This window comes from Hemibagrus wyckioides, linkage group LG01, assembly GCF_019097595.1.
Source record: "Hemibagrus wyckioides isolate EC202008001 linkage group LG01, SWU_Hwy_1.0, whole genome shotgun sequence".
Lineage (NCBI taxonomy): Eukaryota > Metazoa > Chordata > Actinopteri > Siluriformes > Bagridae > Hemibagrus > Hemibagrus wyckioides.
The window spans coordinates 21754476-21776174 of record NC_080710.1 but is presented as its reverse complement, the minus strand read 5'-3'; the positions used below and the strand labels follow the sequence as shown (position 1 = coordinate 21776174).

The window sequence follows — 21699 nt, the reverse complement described above, 5'->3', positions numbered from 1 at the left end:
GATTGGCATCTCTGAATCATCCATAGTGTGTCAGACTGTGCCATGCAATGTGTTGGTATCCTGGCCAGGCTGTGACCTTGTGTAGGATACCCAGTTCAGAAGATGGATGGATAGAGAACTACTGTTTGAATTTCACCAGCAAGAAATGTAGTGCACATATTCTGTTCTAATTATTTCTGTATTTACTGAATGATATTTAACATCCCAGATAGTCCTTTTGATCTGGTCTAACTTTATCACCTTGTTGTCATTCATGCTCTGGACTCTATCTGACAGAGCCGTAATACGGTGTTAAGTGTTTGGCATTTGAAGGACAAAAGGCCCACATATCATGAATGCGGCAATGTTTCAGACTCCAACAAGCTCTGTCACTAAAAAGGCTGTAATGAATTCAAAGATATGCAAAGCTACGTGGAGCGCACAGTCAGATAAGCAGGAACAGAATGAATTATGTTACAGAAATGAACAAACGTTAACCTTTTCTGTCTTGTCAGTACTGGGACAAGAGGTGCATCTCTTTTGGTTTTGATGCTCAAGGATAGTGAGCACACAAAAATATCAGCATATGCTGCTTAACCTGTGGGATAAACATAGCTAAAGACAGCTGACAAAAATATATTCCATTTGTAAAACAACTTAGTGCTTTATTAAACTGAGTGAAATATATACTGTGCTTTCTCCTGTTTCTGTAAATCCAGCAAAAAACAATAGAAAAAAAAACTGAACAGGGATCTACGGAATGCACATTTGTCACATTTGTCAAATAAAAAATGAACTGTGTATTTAGAACAATATAATAGTGACTTCTTATGACAATAAAATTAAGATGAATAATTGGATAAAAAAACAGAGTTGTTTACTGTATATGGTGAGCAGCTCAGGTTCCAGCTTTCTCCAACTCCACCGCAACCCTAACCAGGACAAAACGTTTACTAAACATAAAGGAATAAATCGTGATATGATTTCAGATTAACAAAAGCAATACAGCAATATTTTTTCTAACCCGATGATGTATTTAATTTTGCAGGAGGTTTTCCTGAACCCTGACTTTTATGTGAAATCTGTGCTAACAGCATCAACAGTAAACAAAACAGTACTGTACACTTATCCTTTAAAGGAGTTATGCTGTGTATATTAGTAATAGCTGTTCAACATATGGAGGTATGCACTTGTTAAATCGATCACATTGACTACACAGTTCATACAGTACAGTTTATAAGAGGTAAACATACTTTATTCATCACAATGCTACCGAAAGAGAAACAGAGGCAGGTTTCAATGTATTTTAAAGTGCAAATACTTGTTGGTGAAAAATAACGTTAATTCTGAGCAAATGGTGAATTGGCATTAGTCATCTTTCCTGGCACTGACTTGACTTATGCTTCGCCACGATTCAGTAACGATAACTGCAGTAATGACAATTAGAGGCAGCCATGTCACATGCTGTGCAGATGTGTTTCAGGGAATGCTGCAAGAATCCCTGAAGAATGACTTTTGCACACACCCACAATCCGCTGTCACCCCCTGAACACAAATTGCCCATTCATTACCAACTCAGGCCGCCTGACTGAGGTGTTGTATAACAGGACATGGGCAGATAACAGGAAGGATGAGGAGGCAGCGTAATCTTCTCTCTCATCAATGCTCTGTCAGTATTATCACTGAAATCCTCAGAATGAGTGCAAGCATGACTAATCTCTGTCAATTCAACATGATATCAAACTGATTTCTTTCCTGAAAGGATAGATGAGCTCTAGTGCTAGTCTGTAACATGAGGGACCTAAAATAATTCCATCGAAATAAGCCATTGTGATATCTAACTTTAAAGTTACCAATATATACTTTCTCTGTGACTGTTTATATGCTGTTTACAAATCAATGAAAACAACAGATATTTTAACAAGGTGTTGGGCAACCATGCATCTCCACAACAGCTTAAATGCACGTTGGGATCTGTTCTACAAGTGTCTGGAGCTTTACTGGAGGGATAGCCACCATTCTTCTAAAATATATAATAATTTACATCATTTGCATACTCAAAAAAAAGAACAATGTTGGTGTTTAGGTGCCTGACCTGGGATAAAATGCAGCTACTAATAATTACATATTTCACTTCCATAGTTCCCAAATTTCAACACCAAATTTAATTTACAATTACTAAGAGAAAAGGGAGAGAGAGAAAAGACAAGGAGGTAGAAATCTGAAGGAAGTATAGTAAAACGTACATTTTCTTAAAACATGTTTGACAACAAAATGAAGAACTGTCACAGAGACCCTATGGGATGGCATGCCACATGGCATTAAAAGATCTGCCTCATGACATGATAGAACTTAGTGGGAGCCAGGCTGTAGGAGGTCAGAGAGTAAGTTCATGTAGTTCTCTGTTCAGCAGGTAACTTCTGGAGTACAGATGACCTATTTGGGATGTTTGACCCTCCAGGGCTGCTAAACAGGGTGATCTTTGCTCTGCCTTGTTTTAAAGATGAAAATATTATTACAAAACCCTTAAGTTAAATTCAATTCAGTTTATTCGTATAGCGTTTTTAAAAATGGACATTGTCTAAAAGCAGCTTTAAAGAAGTACAGAAACCGAAAAAAACTGTAAAGTTTAAAATTAAGTTACTATTTATCCCTAACATTTATCCCTAATGAGAAAGCCCAAGGTGACGGTGGCAAGGAAAAACTCCCTGAGATGATATGAGGAAGAAACCTTGAGAGGAACCAGGCTCAGAAGGAAACCCATTCTCATCTGGGTGACACTGGACAGTAAATAATGTTAATGTTGATATTGTCCTTAACAGTTAATAGTCATAAAGAATTGTGCTTTTGAGGAACTAATAGGTCAGTGTAGTTTCTGAGTTCGATATTGACTTAGCACTAATTCCTGCCGAAAGTTGACTGAGGCAACGGCAGTCCAAAGACAGCACTCAAGATTGTTCAAGATGGGATTTTGATCCTAAAACAAAAATTTCTTCCCCAACATGTTAAACACACTCACACATTAGGCACTTGATAGTGCTTGACCTTTCTCCTTGGTAACGCCCCATGACCCTTAACAGTGAGTAATAAATCAGCAGGCTGTGGTTGGACACCACTCACTGCTCTAATTAACCCCCTGAAGCTGATAGTGCTGCTCTCTGTAGGGTGATCGACTGTAGATGCTCTATGCCTCACACACACCGGCAGGTGAGCTGGGTTTGGTTTCCACAGTAATTCAGCACTTCTTTCCCCCACAGCGACATAGCGATATGAATCAAATTAGCCCTCCCTGAATAAAGACAGGAAATTCCAACAGTTAATATCTGGAACTGTGATACTTGCAATTTTATTCTCTCATTCAAACAATGCTCACACTGTTATTCTGTAATTCTCTCTAAGCAATATGGCACTAAAAATGCCATGTCTGACAATCTTTTTCTCTCAATTTCTGTCTAAAGTCACGGCGCGGAAAAAATAACGCTATTCCATCTCTGTGTTATTGGGATGCTGATACATTGCCGTGTTGTCTCATTCTGCTTTCAGACGTTTTAGATCATTTGAGGCAATAGCAAGGCCAGCTGCTCTCTCTCACTCTCTCTGCTCACACAGTATAACCAGGCAAGGAAAATAAACTGATTGACAATGCAGTCTTTCCTGCATAATGTCACAGACCATATAGAATAAAGGCACATAAAATGAAAAGCTTTTCTCGGACATTTATAACAACCTTGCTAGGACACATTAAAGGACATCGACTTAATAGAAGAATGACCTTCTTTATGATAAGCACCCATCTCATTAGTGATTTCTGAGCACGTTTCCAACATATGAGAATGTGGCTGAAATTAATTGCCTTCTGTTACCCAATCACTTGGTCCTGATTAGATGTTTGATCTAATCTGTGAGAATGACATGCTTTTGGCTGTAGATATTGCAGGGAGGTACATGCTACAAATAATAATGTACTTAGCCCACAAGACCAGCACAAAACTGATAAGATTTGCACTGACACAAAGAACAGATAACACTTCCTATGATTTCTGTAAAATGTTCAGTAGGGTAATTTAAACCTCTTTATAACACTTTAACACTTATGTAATAAATGATTCATGAATTTGAACTTGTAACTAACAAACTGATGCATGGTTATGATTGGTTATGATAAAACAATGATATAGCTAATCTGACTGGACTTGTCACATCACTTTAGATTAATCATATACATAAGCTAAATGTCTCACTTGCTGTATTACTCATTTAATAAACAGAGTAATCACAATTTTCTGCAAAACAGGGCAGATTGAAAGATAGACAGAGAGCTAGATAGCTAGCAAGCTTGCTAGATAGATAGATTGAGAGAGAGAGACAGACAGAGAGGGAGAGAGAGAGAGAAGGTAAAAAAGTGCTCCCTTTAGTGCTTGACTGCCTGATTGTTGTATACAGTACCTACACTCCTGCCATGCAGAACACACTTGTTTTCGGGTCATATTATACTAATGAAACAGGGGTTTGGGGAGGTGTGAGGCTAATATCCTTCCAGGGAGTCTTTAGTTCTAGCTGTAGGTCAACTGTGTTTGTCTGTGCATGTGTGTGTTTTCATGAGACAGCTGTCTGGTGTCTGAGTCACTAATTGGTTCTGTGAAAATTCTGAAAATCCTGGCCATCGAATGTAGAATAGAAATGTGCTTCATATAATAGAAATAGAGCCTTTATCGTATTTACAGAAAGAGAATATGTTGCATTATTGTATGCTGCACAAACAAAGGAGTCTAGGGGTTTATAAACGCTTATAAATGATGAATAGTCTAATTGATTTTACTCATGGATTGATTAACATGTTTCACATATTGAAGATGTCAGAAAGGCACATAAATCTGCTCACATTTTTCTAAAAAGCGATTTACCAGCAAAAAATTCCATTCAAGCATCATTAGGTATTTTTGTGTGAAAATGTAATGCCCGTTCTGTAACATTAAACATGATATTCTGAAAATAGATATCTGCAGAGTGAGGAGCTGCCTCCCGCCCTGCTCTCCTGCTCTTCATCACTGATTGAAGTTCAGCTGCTGTCACATTTTTCTCGCTGTGTGTGTGTGTGTGTGTGTGTGTGTGCGTGTGGGTTTGTGTGTGTGCATGCATCTGTGTGTGTGAATGAAAGAGAGAGATAGAGGGAGAGAGAGAGAGACAGATGGAGAGAGCAAGAGAAAGACCACTGGGGACGAAAAATGAAAAGACACCATTGGATTGGCCCATCTGCTTCACTCATATAAGATTGCATTCTGTAAAATTACCTTTGAGAATAGTACTCTAATATTTTATCTCGACCTTTAAACCTTGGCAATAGACTGACCAATATAGTTCATTCTAGTCACACTTCAGAGAACAGAACAGAGAAACACATTTGGCCCGAAAATAAATGCTGACGAAGCTTTAGCCATATCACAGTGACAGGTTTGGCATGACCTATTCAACACCATGACTGCTGAAAATGAAAATGATTTTACTGTAATGCACTGGAAATACTGGAAGTGTAATTTAACTTAATTGGCATAATACGAACAACAACAAAATTAGAATTAGTAGTAGTAGTGGTAGTAATAGTAGTAACCCAGTGCTCATGGAAGTTTTTGTGATATTAGAACATTAGACATAAAAAAAAATTAGACATAAAGTAGAAATGCCCATAGATAGAAAACTAATTTCAGAACAGGTCAGTAAACACTGGAGCAAATCTGTTCATTGGAGAAAATGCTGTTCCTGGACAGCAGTGTGAGAGCAACACTGATAACGAAATGAAAATTATTTTGTTGTGTATCTCCTTTTTGGCGAGCATCAAGTGACGACCAAAATCTCCACGACCTCGAAACAATTCTATACCATTAAAAAAGACTTGACATTTTTAAAACAATGTTGCAGTCATGGTCAGTCTGGCTGGTCGTATGTTGAGAATGTGGGCAGAATTTCTTTTTAACAGACCATTAACATTTGCCCCCCTGGTAATGACGTGGGTTGAAAGTGTAATTATGGGTTACTCTCATGATGAATGTCAATCTGCTGTAATGAGTGCATCATGTTTGGACTGGGAATATTAAAAGGTGTTAGGAGAATTTAAATTTGAAGTTAGTAATAATTGGCAGAATGAAGTGAGGTTTTAAATTGAGTAATTTTAAAGAAATTACTGGGAGCTGTATTTATATATTGCAGGAATTCCCGATTAGTGAACATTCAACAGTCATAGTCTGTGTCATAGATACCTGTATCTCTACATCTCATACAGTTTTTTTTAATAAAAAGTGTTTTTATTTGTTTATTCAGCACTATGAAACTTCTCACAAGGTGTTATTACTGGGAAGTATAAATTCTCTTTGGTATTTTATGTTTGTGCCTGTGTGCATATGGGACTTTGTCCTTGGGAATGCGGCAATAATCAGTACACTATATTGTGAAATTCAGTATGCATTATTGTGTTATTGTGAACACATACTGAGATCTGTTATTACCTCAGGGTTACAATTAGGAGAAGACAGAATTTTAGGCAACATGGGCCTTAATTCATGTCCATCAGGTCCATCCTCATCCAGAATAAAGCAGATGACAGCTGTCCTCTATGGTTTTGGCTAAAATGTAGAGGTATGATCATGTGTATCTTTTCTCATTATTCTCAGTGAATTATTTATTATATTAAATTATGAATTAATATACTTCCAAGACGTTTATTCAGCCACAACAGCATTAGTGAGGGTTTATTTATTTATTTATGATTTTGTTTGTTTGTTTGTTTGTTTATGTATGATCAAACTGTCTGTATATTTTTCATTCTGGCTTCTTCATTACTGTAGAGAATGTATATATTACTTTAATGAAGAGCTTCAAAACAACTTCATAGCATTTATTGCACTTCAGTCCTGAGTCTATTACAGAATGAAATGGTCAGGAAAGTATCCAGGTAATATTAGCCTTTGAACTGAATCTGAGATGAAATTGTAATGTATTCCACTGCTTATATGCATGTTCTTATACCATCATATCTGTGTCAACAAACTAAACAAATATCATTTTTATTTTTGATTATCAAGGTATAACTCTCAATGTGAGTATAATCATTACTAATATAACATATACAGTATGTTGTCCTGGGCTTTGCAAGACTGGTTTGTTGGCTTCACTCTGTGATCAAATGTTACTATTTAGCAGGTTTCTGGCATTAAAAATTGACAAAGTGAAATTAAAATTATGAGCTGCCATTCATATTTCAAAGTAGCCTTGAAAGATCAGACAGACAAATATGTGCTTTTCATATTCTTATTTAAAACTAGATCAGTCCTTAAGATATAACAGGTACACACACAGGAGAAGGAACTGTTCAATTTTCATTTATTTAATCAATTTTCACCTTTCCTGTAACCTCTCAGATGAAACATAACTGTGCATAACTGCAGCATTGCACGTGTTACTTATTAACTGTCATTACCTTGGACTCCTGGCATAGTGCTGACTCATTGCCTTTCAGTCTTCTGAACCAAGAAATTTTGTCTAGGAAATACAATGAAATGACAAAAAAAGATGGTGCAGTTTGTCTTAATGATTAGCAACCTCGAAGATTCATGTGATGGTTCATTTTGAGTTTATGTGACGATCTTAAATGACTGCCACATGTTCAGCCTGTGGAAAGCTTTTATGTCTTCCCATGTAAATGAGCTTATCATACGAATGCTACTGTCTGTCAGTATGCAGCTCAGGTGATGCAGGTGCAAACAGACATATTCAGAAATATTCATACCGCTTCAGTGCACGGCCTGTTGATCCCCCTCAGGGCTGCAAAAAAAAATAGTCCTGAGAGAGAAGTGATAAGACTCTACGATGTGCCCAGCTACACTCTGTGATCCCTTATTACCAAATTCAATGTCTGAGCTGGAGCAGATGCAGAAGTGGCTGTTTATCTTATAACATTGTCTGACTCATTTGTTGAAGTTTGTTATTCTGCACATGACTTAACAAAAGTAACCTAGGGTTAAAAAGAAAGGCAGTGCAGAGGTTCATACAGAAAAGTCAATAAATACTTAAAAATTAATAATGAACAAATAAAAGTTGCAGGTAGTCGCAACTTATAGCAATGTGATTGTTTAGCTTTTATATGTACAGTCAAAGCTATGGTATAGTTAATTCTGCTTGTTAATTATTGTTAATTATTGTAATTATATAGTCAATTACAGATTATAAATGCTAAATCTTGACAATCACTGACACTGCGTACAAAATTTTTATTTTATGTATAAAACTTTTCTTCAAAACACAGCCTATAAAAATTCACAGTCAGTGGATATAACAAATTATGGTAAGTTACTTATGTGGAAGAAATTCTATTACTACATGGCTTTTCACCTTATTGGTTTTCTATGATAGTTTGTAAATACACTTAGTGGTCCATAGGTTAATCTATAAAATTTGTAAATAGACACGTTTACATTCAATTTATTAACATTTTTCAACCTTATAAAAAAAAACCTCTAACATATGCATTAGTATATTTTAGTGACATTGGATTTTTAAGTAAACAGAACATACTTCACTTTCACGTAAAGGGCATGTTTGTCTGTCAAGGGCAATGACACAAAGATAGCATGTCAGTACATATGAGCCGTTTCTCTATACAACAGGTTATTGCAACTTTAATCATAACATTAAAAAGATGACTTATTTAAAAGGGAAAATAGAGTAAATATGACACGTGGTATAAATTACTGTTTGTAAGTAACGTGGCTCTCCAAAACATGGCCCTCGTACAACACTTGGATTTCACAAGTAGAAGACAGTTTACTTGGAAACTATGCAAATATTCCTCTCCCACCACAGGCTCAGCCAATGAGAAGACACCAGGCAATCACTAGAGCAACTGTACCATATTCTCTCTCTCTCTCTTTCTTATCTCTTTTTAGCTTTTTACAAGGTCCAACTCTGTCCTCTCCCCACAATCTGACTGTCCAGTTTACAGCCTGGAATCATGCACAGCAAAGGAACTTCATGGTAAATCTGCTTTAATCCAGTCATATCTGATTTATCTGTTTTATTTTCTATATATATAATATATAATGAATGTGTGCAGTGTTTTTCGTACTTGATGTTAAACCTGTACTTTTAAAAACTTGTATTATTTAGGTTGACAACACTGTTATTCACAGTCCTAGGTATTACTACACAGCAGAGAATAATATTAGTGTTGTAAGCAAAATAAACAATGCTTTACAGATTCAAAACAGCTGTTTACTGCAGACCCTGAAGGTGATTTGAACCCTCTAACCCCTGGGGTGCTGGCACTTTAAGCAGTTGTATATATTTGATTTATTATGCAGTTATTTAATTGGCTTTATTTATTTTGTTTGTGTATACATATCCTGCTGTTGTATAGTATCAAAAATCTAGAGATTGTTTTGATGGCAACAACTAACTAAATCATTTAAAGACATGCACATGGATACATATACAGAGAAGAAGCTAATAAAAAGATTTTTAAAGAAAAAAGTCTTTAAAGAGAAAATGTGTAGAAGGTTAATGAAAATAGCTAAGAGTTCTCCAGCTAAGCAGCCATTCAATACAAGATTATGTCTAGTCATCTTTTCTTTCTAATATTTTCTGTTTGAGTTAAATTGCCAGTGTATTTTCTATTTTGGTGTTAGAATTGAGTGTAAACGTTCAAGACCATGGTTAGGTCAGGAAAATATCTTTTTATCCATGTGTCTGTTTTAAGAGGCAGTCTTGAGAGGCCCCATAATCAGGTTTAAATTCACACTATGTTTGTGGATTGTGAATGTCACCCTCACTTCTGTGCCACTACACCAAGTACAGCAGGGCACTTTACCAGAATAATGGTAACATTGTATGGCCTAGAAAGTAAACTGCTTTGTGGCCAACCAAAATCAATATTTCAGCATTGACCAACAATTCCATTTGTGCCAGCATTAAAATAAAGCCTAAAATATCTATTCTACATTGCATCCCTTTTTTTTCCATAATTGCTTCAAATCACACTATTCTCCAATTTTAAACAATCCATCTTTATTTTATAAAAAAGGTAAATAGGGTCATTTTGATGTCAGCATGGGGGCACGGTGAGTTTGTGTCGCCAGTTAACAGCTCCAGGGTCGATGGTTGAGTCTTGCACTCATATCACTGTCTGTGTGGATGTACTCCCTGCATCTGCACTGTGTTCCTTCCAAAATTATACCAGTAGCTGGATTGCCTGTGCTAAATAGCCCCTAGGTGCCAATATGTGTGTGCATGGAGAACTGTGATGGACTGTTGTCCCATTTATTGTGTGTCCCCACCTGAGACCCTGACCAGGATAAAGCAGTTACTAAAATTGAATGAATGAATGGTTTTGATTTTGTCCTCATTTTCACATTACAAAGATATTTTCCCCTATCCTACATCAAAGTATCCCATCTGTATCTGATAACTAATCATCAATTTAGTGGTCAAACCCAGCCTGTGATTACCCTCTCTTTTCTGATTCAGTTGCTGCTCATTTGATGAGTGTAAGCTAGCCACAGAGTGGCTTCTGAGCAGGACTAGACACCGTCCGAAGATAGCTGTAATCTGTGGCTCTGGACTCAGCTTTCTTGCAGAGAGCGTCTCCAACAAGCAGGCTTTTCGGTATGAGGACATCCCCAATTTCCCTGTGAGCACAGGTATATTTGTTGAAGCCTGTTCTGTACATGTTTCTACGATTAGCACAATTATAAATGGTCCACAGATTTAAACTCTTTTATACCTGAAAACTGCTTATTGTATATTAACCCATAAAATGAGATCTTATTGTTGTCCTTGACATCCGTAGGTGAAAAAAATTGTCCAATTCATATATTGTCTGATGAGACAGGGGTCTAAAAATGCTGACAGTGAAATAAACATAAAGAACTGGTTTATTCAGACGTGCACAGAGAATATGGATATAATCTGCTTGTGTTATTACCCACAAACTGTAGTAAATGTATTCATCTTATAAAAAGAAAGCAGTCAGGTAATGGGGCTGTTGGGAAAGCTCAGAGCCTGCAGAAATGTACACAGGGGTTTGGCTGTGCCTCTCATTTTGTTGTGGTTAACAAATCATGCCCAAGTCTTGGTAAAATGAGCCACGAATTCATGAGAATTAATAACTACTGGCCATGAATAAAATATGACGACTTGGGTAAAAATAGTCCCTAATCTCAGCCAAAGGGGGTTCTTATTATGATATCTTGGCCACATTTAAATATTTATATGGTGAAGTGAATAATCTTGATAAGTGTTAGAATGCACATAATGATATTTATGTGTGCGTGTGTGTGTGTGTGTGTCTACACACCATTCTGAATAAATGAAACAAATGATGACTATAAAACTCACTGTGTTTAATGACTGCGCCAAACAAAAAGCAATAGGACTGCAATAGTTTATGTTACTTCTGACTCTGTATCATTGTTAACTGAGGCCTATTAACTATAACGCGATACTGGCTTTTAATTATAACAGTTGTTCATTTAATGTTTTACTCATCTTGTGTTTTAGGAAAATATTTACACTACAGTTACAACACCAATACACTTTCCTATTTTTGACATAACACAACAGCAAGCTTGTAGACAAGTTGTGACGTGTTAGAATGAAAGATCTAGCTCGTCTGTCACATGCATTGAGTGTAGAAGATGTTAGTACATTGATTCAGAATGTTGATCTTGTACCTTTCTTGTGTTACATTAGGTTAGTGTATACTAAATATTCAGTATGATACTGAGTGTCAGACCTTCGGATCTCTAATCATTTCAGAAAAATCAAGGAATATTACGTTAGCTTAAAATGATTGCTTAATGACTTTATTCAGTGTGCCTTCTAAATGGCCGCACAAGGACCTTGAAAAAACCAAAAGGTCTTAAACAACGTAATTAGCAAAACAATATAAAACATTTCTTATTATAACAATCATTTTCTAACCCTGAAAATAACAAACATATGCAGATTAAGATGGTAATATGCTCATTAACTCTGGAATAATAATAATTAAAAAAACATTTTCATAGTTACAAGATAGCAGTAACCCCCATCCTAGAGTCATCTGTCAATCATCATTAAAAAAAAAAAAAGTAGAAGCCACTAAAGCAGCAAAAGTAATAATCCAGCTGTTGTCTTATTACAGTTTAGATTTTAGGCTAAGCAAATCTCAGAAGACAGAATTCAAGGTTGCATTTGAACTGATGATAGTACACAGACACATCCACATGACATGAAACTCACCAGTTTCAGCCGCACATGTTAACTTCAGAGGTCATGCTTAAATAAAACAAGGATACCAATCAATCTCTCCATCATTTAATTTATTAATGCATCACAAATGATGTCCACCAGATACTTGTCATTTTATTTGGTGTTTGACAGCTTCAAGGTTAAACATTCTGGCTTATATTGCTTCATACATCTTGTTGTATCATCTAAGAAAACAAGATGTGTCACATATGATGCAATACAGTGTTCTGAAAGAGGCACTGATCATCCTGGACATTTTTTTTATTTTCACTTAAACTAAGTTATATTTCACAATATACAAACTTTCTGTTTTTAGACTTTAAAAATTGAAGTTTTAACCATGATTTACTTACTAATATATGTTCTTGAACATTTTTATTCAGTTTACATAGATGCTAATGTGAAAACAGTCACCGTATCTGTTTCCTGTGTGTAGTTCCTGGCCATGATGGGCAGCTTGTGTTTGGTCATATAAATGACAAGTCCTGTGTCTTCATGCAGGGCAGGTTCCATCTATATGAGGGTTATTCATTGTGCAAGGTGAGTGTGAACTCTTCTCACCCTTAAATCCTTAAACCCTTAAACCTTAGCAGTCATTTGATGCCAGGACATTTTAGCATTGTAAATAATGTGGATTAGCATTAGATCACATCCAATCACATCACTGAAATTACTGAAGCGATCCTCCTCAAATGACTTGATCAGACTATAGAAAATATTCATGTTAATCTTCAGTGTCTTTATGTGTGATGCAACATTATCTCTACATTTTCTTCACAGTTAATCTTGCTTAAAATCCTTAGATTTTTCTTTATATTTTTATTGTGCACCGATACACCAAGCCAAATTCCTTTTACATGTAAAACCCACAATACTTGGCATTAAAGCTGATTTGGATTCTGATTCTGAACTGTGTGTAATTCCTGTTCATAATTTGAAACAAGGTTATATATATATTTTTTGTTTGTTTGTTTTCATTTTTTACTTCATCATATTGTATGTGTCATGGGTTAGCTTATGTAAGCTGTTCAACCACTAATGAATGCAGGTAGATGTGGCTTTTAGCTCTGTAAGCTATTGACCCTGGCACTCTTTTTGACTCCACAAGGACAAGTGAACCCAGGGAAAGCTACTCCTATCTGCAAAACAGAATGGAGTTGGCACCTCGGGTATGGCTCATTAACTTTATCTGTCACAATCAGAAGCCGTGCTGCATAAATATAGAGCCTATAACCAGAGGCTGCTGATATTGGGGAGAAATAAACTGTTCTCTCACCATTCTCAAGCATGAAGAGGATAGGTGGGAATGCGTGTACAATTATAAAAGCAACATTTAACAACAGAAAGCTAAACCAACAATGCTGACACATGCAGTGGCATGTATGTTTTCAAGGACAGTGTGTTGTAGAGACACGCTGTCTAATATCTTTAGTATAAAAGAATTAGTATCATCAGTCAGCCCAAGTGAGAATATAGGCAGCATGCTGGGATAATGCAATAATGCCTAACCATTGGAGAACTTGTTTGATGTATTATAGACTGCTTAGCCACAGCATATTTGTCAGTTTTTAAATGGCAATTAACTTCATGTCCTTCTGCCCACTGACTTGTTAGATTTACAGAAGATGAAATAAATTGAGTTCTAGGTTTTGCTGAGCCCGGGTCATGTGAGAGAGGCACTCTGAAATTTACACATGTCTACCCAGGGGATCATTTAGGTAAAGCCTAAGAACTGCATTTCATTAAATCGCAGAGGAATCGACATCCTCCAGAAGTGCGGAAGAAATGCCACAGTAATTGCACCTCTGACAATATGACACAACGCATTACAATCAGACATCACTGCCAGGCTTAGGCATTAAATCAATCCATCGCCTGTCTTCTTTAGCACCAGCATTTCAAGGGCCATCTCTGTGAAAATGTTCAACTTGAAGCCTTCTACCAGCTATGGTGCTGACCCAATTCAAAGTTTCATCAAGACTTAAGTATAGATTAAGAGTACTCAGATTAGTGTGTGATTTCTGTGGCTAGATTTCTGTGGTAGTTGCACTTAAAGCTATTGTGGGCGTAACTCTATAGTGATTCTTCATCTATAGTGAATTACCAGTTATCCAAAATGGTCCATGTTTTCAGCACCACAGTAAGATTTAAAAGTGGCAGTAGACGTTATCATTGTAGCATTCTATTCGTGAGGAGACTGCAAGTTTGAGGCCTGAAGGCACCATAGCTATTTGTAGCATTTTTGAGGTGAAAAGTGAACTATTAGTCCTGCTCTCTGGATGGAAGCAATGGTCTTCCTCTCATACTGGTGGTTGTTGTGCTATACAGTGGAATGAACTACTGTGTGGGCCTTGGCAATTACTAAATAGGGAGAAAATGGACTAAAAAATAATCATCTGCCAAACATGTAACACAAGCAACTCTAATTTTGACTGACAGTGCAGCTTGATCATCTGCAGCCAGAGAGATTTGAAACAACTACTCTGAGGTATAAGAGGACTGGAAATCAAATTATATTTCTGCTTGTTTGGATGCTAATTCTCCTAAATCCTGCACCAACACTCTGCTTTTTTCACTCTGTAATGAAGAGACTTCATGAGGACCTGTCAATATACAAGTGAAGCTGAATACACCATAAGAAGCCAAAATCACGAAGCATTTGTCAGACATGATTGTGTTCTGCTCAGCGTGTGAATAAGCAGACTAGTCCTTCAATCAGTTCATTTACTATACTGTTTTCCTAATCTCTGCCTCCTTTTAGAGTTTTAAAATAAGAAGGATACATTATGTTCCTATGAAACGTGCCATATTTACAGGTTATCATTTTGAGTGCATGCAGTAACATGCATGCAAACATGTACACAACTTCATTAAGTGAGCTTTTCTTTGCTGACAGATGTGTTGTTGAGGGTAATTGGATAACAATGTTCCTAGCCCTTCACTGACCCCCTGGTTATGTCAATTAGTATGGCATTTTCACAGAGCTGATGGAGTTAGTGTTGAATACACTTTCCTTATTTCTGTAGCTTATGTCCTATTACACAATCACTGCCCTGAAGAGAAAGTGCAGAGAAAAACACAGAGTAAATAAAGGGAGTTGTTAGCTTTTTAAGTGGGACTGAAGTCCACAACACAATTTAGACATTTTTTTTTGAATAATATATTTCTATATTTCTATCTGCTGTTTTCTTTGGAACCTGGAATGGAAACCTTTGGAATTTAGGTGCATACACATATGCAAACTACATTGTTTTATTTTTATTGTTATTAGATCAGATACAGAGTTTAGCTTCTCAAAATGTTTTTTTGCTAAATCTTTCCCAAATTATTTTCACTAATTCCTGACCACTGGGTAGGCTTTCACTATTTTCTTGACAGCTACCAATCAGGAAAGGCTAAAAGGTGCATTGTCCAAGATACAAACACTATAATTTAATTTTTTGTTAATGTGATGTGAAAAGGCAGCTAAACATGCTCAGGTGAGAGTGTTAATCACGACATTTTGCATAAATTGGTGGTGATTCAGGTATTAGTGCATGATTATTCATGTACTGTCATTGTAAAGAGTTACCAAATAATGTACCTGGCTAACACGTGTTTTCTCTGATACATATTTAGAAATAAACTACTGCTAATATATGGTCACACACACACAAAAGCTTTGGCTGAATCTAGAATTTCTTATAAAGTTAAGTTTAAGTTTGTCCAGAGATCCATAATGAGGGAACCCATAACATTTTTCCTAAGACTGTAATAGAGATGGACGTGCTTAAAGGAGATTTTGTATGTACAGGCTTAAAGCCATGGGCAATTGGCTGTTTCAGCCTCATCCTAGCTTAATTGAACTGAAATAATTACCTGTCCATGAAGAAGGTTTATAAGCTGTAATGGTGTCTGATTTCATTTCAGATTATTGATTTGAAATGAGATTCTTTGGAAAGTGCTGTTTGAGCATAAATTGTAAAACCAGAGTCACTGCTGTCACTTGCAACCTCCTGCCTTCACCAGGGTTCATCAAGTTCATTATTCATCTCTCTTTCGTCCTCATTCTCTCTGTTTCTTACTGTCATGCTCTCTGTGTGGCACAGACCCTAATGGCCTTGTATCCACAATTTGCATTTATCTCTTTTAACATCCCTAAAGATTCTCTTAACCCCCTGCTCATAGCTACAGCTGCTCTCTCTCCCTCTCTCTCTCCCTCTCTCTCTCTCTCTCTCTCTCTCTCTCTCCATGCTGGGAGTGAGTGGGCGGAGCATGTTGAGTATGAGAGTGCGCGTATCTGTCACTTTGTCTCACCTACCTATTTGTATAGATATTCTTTCGTTAATTGAGCATTTAACATCTTGCTTTACGAGCACATCAAGCTTTCTCTGACTAAATAGAGAAAGGTTTCTGGGTGTTAGCGTCAGTATTTCACTGGGGAGCATGCAACCAATGTAGCAGGGCATTTGATACACTATTACAATGCCACAGAGTTAAAGTGTTAAGTGTCAGGGCAAGTGTGGTGGACTGCAGCCTGGCTGTGGGGCAAGTGGTCAGGCATTGGAACCTTCTGCTGGTGTCCAGAATGAATAGTGCGGTAGTGCTGTTTTTAAACATAGTAGAATGGGCGAATTAGTTGACTGAGAAGGGCATTTCACTGATTCATTGGAAAGCTTTTGACCAACTATCTGGGGAAAACACCCAATGCCTTTGTTTTAGCTCTAAATGTATTGCAAAAGTCAGAGTTTTATACTGTGACATTGAAAGCATGCTGAAGTTCAATGGCAGTTTAGATGCTCCTGTTAGTGCATATGGGAGTAAGGCAGGCCATAAAACCTCTTTAATACAAACCGAGAGCTAAGCTAAAAGGTTTCTCAGTCCCTGACTTCTAAAATGCCTTTCGTCTGTCAGCTTATGATATTGTGACGATATCACGATATTGTGATAATGGTTGATGAGCAGAGAGATACTGACTGCTAAAGGAGCCTCTGTTCAACGGAGCAGGCCTGGACATCAGGGGCAGTGCATTCTCCTTATATCTGGTCTCAGCATGCTGGGACACCTGGTGGACATCACTGGACCTTATCTGCAGAACACTGATGGTATAGCTGTTTGCCTGGGACAGAGATCTGCACGGGTTGTAGCACATCAACTCCAAAAGTGGAACTTTGACCTCTGTAGTGATACTGAGGAGAAGGAAATGCTGGTTGTGTACTGCGGAGGAATGAGGAACCGTAATGTGAGGATCGTTTACCTGAACTCTCACATTTCTTCAGGCCTCAAGGGAAGCACGTGTACCTTTTAGAGTGTAAAAAATTGCAAATATGAACGTTCATGTTGTTTCTGGTAAGTTTGTCGACAAGGCTAGTGTGCAGGTATTTAATAAAAAAAATGCTTCATGGTAGAGTGGACACAACCTGGCACACTGTCCTTGGGCTGAGTGATGAACAGCAACCAGAGTTGAGAGCATTGAATAAGCTGCCATCAACTAAAAGAATTGGGGATATACAGTGGAGAATTTTACACTGAATTGTTATTGTTTTTAACTCATTTTTAACTTATTCCCTTTTTAACTTATTCTTCTATAAGCTTTTAGCTCTATTCTGTGTCAAGAGACAGGTCATGAGTGTCCATTCTGACCATTTTTCACACTTCTATGCAGTGCCCCAGACTAAAATATCAATTTTTACTGTCTTACAGACAGTCTTACTGAAAAGGTGAACTACTTGGCAGCTTTTACATTTCTTTCTGGTTGAACAAAAAGAAAGTTATATATATGTTGTCATGGTAACCACAGCACTTATAAAGTCCAGGATTTTAGTTGACTATTGCTTTTATAAGAAAATAAAAAGCCTAATAATTGTTGAAAGAATTTGGTGTGAGAATTTGGAGCAATGCATTGTCTCACCGATGAACATAGCAATTTGCACATACTATGTCTTAACATTGATTTATTATTATTTATTTATTTATTTAGTCATATCAATGGAATTGTTATTTATTCATGTATTTATTAGTCATGACATATGAACAACTGTAATTAATGTCCTTTAAAATTTACTCTCTCTCTCTCTCTCTCTCTCTCTCTCTCTCTCTTTCTCTCTCTCTCTCCCTCTCTCTCTCTCTCTCCGTGACACAAGATAAAGATTTAGAAATCAAATAGGATTAATAATAATTTAAAATAGAAAACAGAATCCTCCACAATGTTAACATATTTCTAAGATGTTTTCATCATTTTTGTTTTCATTAACATTTTCCCTTGATGAGAGCTGGAAGTGGGAATAAGGATAAAACCTGATATGATACTGCATGGTGATTAAATGTTAGTAATAATCAGAAGACATTTAGTGGTGGGCAAATTTCATCGCATTTTGATTTTGGAAGAAATTAGAATTGTCTTTTAAGTGATTAATACATGAATCCTGCACAAGAAACATGAACTAGCAAGGTATAAAAGGTCAGTTTTGATTTGATTTCAGGTTATCTTTCATGTGTGGTGGGTGGAACAGTGGGTGGTGTTTGTGCATCACAAATCTAGGGTCCCTTGTTCAATCCTTTTACTGTGATTGGCTTAGGATCCTTGACCAGGAGGAAACGGTATTGAAGATGAATGAACAAATTTAGAGTGTGTTACTAGGAGGAGGATTGTCTATGTGTGCTATAGGCGTTTATACTAATATGCTTGATTCGGATAGCATCTCAGCAATTTGATACATAATTTATAGCTTTGTATGACCCAGAGATAGTAAACATTTTTGTTTTGGAAGGCAGTCTAGAGGACACATTGTATTCTTGTATAAAAATGTTGAGTGGGTAACTGAATTAAATGAATCTAATTCATTTTAGTATATTCTGTTTCATTTCTCTAACAGGTCACATTACCTGTGCGGATTTTCAAGCTGATGGGAGTGGAGATGATTATAGTAACAAATGCATCAGGAGGCCTCTGTCAAGACTTCAAAGTGGGCGATATTATGATCATCAAGGACCACATTAACTTGCCAGGGTTTGCTGGACAACATCCACTTTGTGGGCCCAATGATGAAAGGTGAGGACTGAGAGATCCAGAAAGCTTTGGTCCTAATTGCAAAACACACTGATTGCTCAAATGTGGTTAAATTAGCATGCACTAGAAAAATGCAATGTTTTTCTTTGTGAGTGTAGACTGCAAATGTAATTAGTCTAATGTGATTAGACAAGAAAACGTAAACAACTGTATGTGAGTCTGGGCTGGAAATCTGCGTAGTTAATCTTGATGAAGACTCAAAATTAGAGTGTAGAGGACAGAAAAATGAAATACATTACAGGGACAGTAGTGAATAGAGCTAGACTTGCTAGAATCGAAATGTTTCTATGCTTGGTGATAATTATATTTAAAAATGCAATTAGGAGCTTAATCATGTATCACCAAATAAAATGAAAATATGACTGTGTTTACCTTGTATGATTCTTCATCTTCTTTAGATTTGGGATCAGGTTCCCATGCATGTCTGATGCATACAGTAAAGAGCTGAGGAAGCTGGCTTTGGACATCAGTACTGAGCTGGGTTATTCTGACTTTGTGCGGGAGGGAGTTTACTGTATGGTCAGTGGACCCAATTTTGAGACAGTTGCTGAAGCCCGGATGCTGCATATCCTTGGAAGTGACTCCGTTGGTATGGAAAACTACAATATACTATATACAATTGTGCACACTTTCAGTTTGGAGTTTATCTGTGCCTTCCTAATTATTTTAAGAAAATGTCACTTTGTTTTATTCCATTGTAAACTGCCTATACTGTTATTAACGCTTCATTAAAACGCTTTTATCAAAGCATGTTTCATTGCCCTTGTTGGTGGTTTTATCAGCAGCTCACAGGTCTCTCCAGGGATCTTCATATTGTCATCTGGATGTTTTATACAGTTACCTCTATATTATCCATGTGGCTAGGATTCCAGCAGGGTGTCGTTTCTTCTCATTAAGGAATACTGTCCACTGATGTCCAGTTTCATTTAATTAAGAGCATCTTTCTCCCATTGTCCCTGCAGGTATGAGCACAATCCCAGAGGTGACTGTGGCCAAGCACTGTGGCCTGCGAGTCTTAGGCCTGTCTCTCATTACCAACAAGGTGTCACTGGACTACAGCACTGAGGAGAAGGTCAATCATGAGGAGGTGCTACAGATCAGTAAGATGAGGGCCGAGATGCTCCAGAATGTGCTTAACAACTTTATTGCCCGCTCTCACCAACTGGAGACCATCAACAGCTGCTAGATATCCTTTATATGGACTCTGTATGGCAGACTGATTTTATGCAGATATCCAGTTTTCCAGAGCTTGTTACAATTTTTTACTCAAGCAGTGTATTTTTCACTCATCCTGTATAATCTGGCAATGTTTGACGATGATGTTTTGAGTCAGTATTGTCATTGTAAATAAAAATGCAATAAATAAATAAATAAATAAATAAAGAGCTTTCACTACTAATCAATTCCTGTAAGCAGTCTCAAATGATTTACATTAAACACCATTTATTTTCAGGCTCTTGTCAGAACATCCTCATTTGCATGGACAATTCATTATGTTGTTTAGTTTACAGCAAAGGAAAGATAGATGAAACTCCTGAATATACTGCTATGATGCAGGGACCTGCATTACACAATGAAATGAATCACTGCTGTCGAGCTGTATTGTGCTGCCAGATCCCTCTGACTGCAAGTGCAAAGCCACCTCAGCTGAAAGAGAAAACTACCCCTTACAGAGAATGAGGACAGCGGACTTGCAGTGGTAACAATGAACCATGTGCTTCGCTGTCCGAGAACAAAGAAAGCACAGTGTGAAAAATGAAGAGAAACGGAATTGTGTTATACACCTTACAGCCACACAGTTGTAGTGTCTACAAATGTAATAATGTAATCTCTCTCTGTCTCTCTCTCTCTCTCTCTCTCTCTCTCTCTCTCTCTCTCTCTCTCTCTCTTTCTCTCTCCATACATATATATATATATATATATATATATATATATATATATATATATATATATATATATATTGGCTCTGCAATGTGAGGTTGAGGTTGTAACATCAGCTCCTGAAGTTGTGACAGGATGTTGGCTAAATATTTGCTAAAAATAAATATTAGGCGTGTGTGTGTGTGTCTGTGTGTGTGTGTGTGTGTGTGTGCAAGAGCAAGTATTAACAGAGTGAAGATGCCTATAGCTACAATAATTTTGAATAATTAAGAATTTATGCCAAATTATACTGAAAATAACTAGTTTTTAATCAGCTGCCACCAGCAGATTAGCATGGAAAAGGGTTTTGCATGCCTCAAAACATTAAGTTGAGCTGCCAAGTACTAATATGCCATAAATGAACCTGCAGAACAGAACCTGTAGCCAATTACTGCAGCCTGTTTTTAATAATTATGCACCTTGTGAATGCAAATCAAGAAAACTAACAATAGGATACTAATAGCTTGGATTTCTGA

General features: G+C 36.9%; 1 protein-coding gene across 1 annotated transcript; it reads left to right on the top strand.

The window, feature by feature from the left end:
* The first annotated feature begins 8909 nt into the window (after window positions 1–8909).
* Window positions 8910–20688, top strand: pnp4b (purine nucleoside phosphorylase 4b). Its single transcript, XM_058403058.1, has 6 exons — window positions 8910–9003; window positions 10492–10664; window positions 12692–12795; window positions 19110–19285; window positions 19702–19892; window positions 20266–20688. The coding sequence occupies exons 1-6, from the start codon at window positions 8981–8983 to the stop codon at window positions 20487–20489; spliced, it is 891 nt and encodes a 296-aa protein (XP_058259041.1). The 5' UTR covers window positions 8910–8980; the 3' UTR covers window positions 20490–20688.
* Window positions 20689–21699: the final 1011 nt, after the last annotated feature.

What these genes read in the sequence shown, in the direction of transcription:
- pnp4b (XM_058403058.1), top strand. Translation starts at nt 8,981, where the DNA reads ATGCACAGCAAAGGAACTTCATG. An exon ending in AGGGTTATTCATTGTGCAAG is followed by an intron (nt 12,796 to 19,109) that starts GTGAGTGTGAAC and finishes TTTCTCTAACAG; the next exon opens with GTCACATTACCTGTGCGGAT. An exon ending in TGTGGGCCCAATGATGAAAG is followed by an intron (nt 19,286 to 19,701) that starts GTGAGGACTGAG and finishes CATCTTCTTTAG; the next exon opens with ATTTGGGATCAGGTTCCCAT.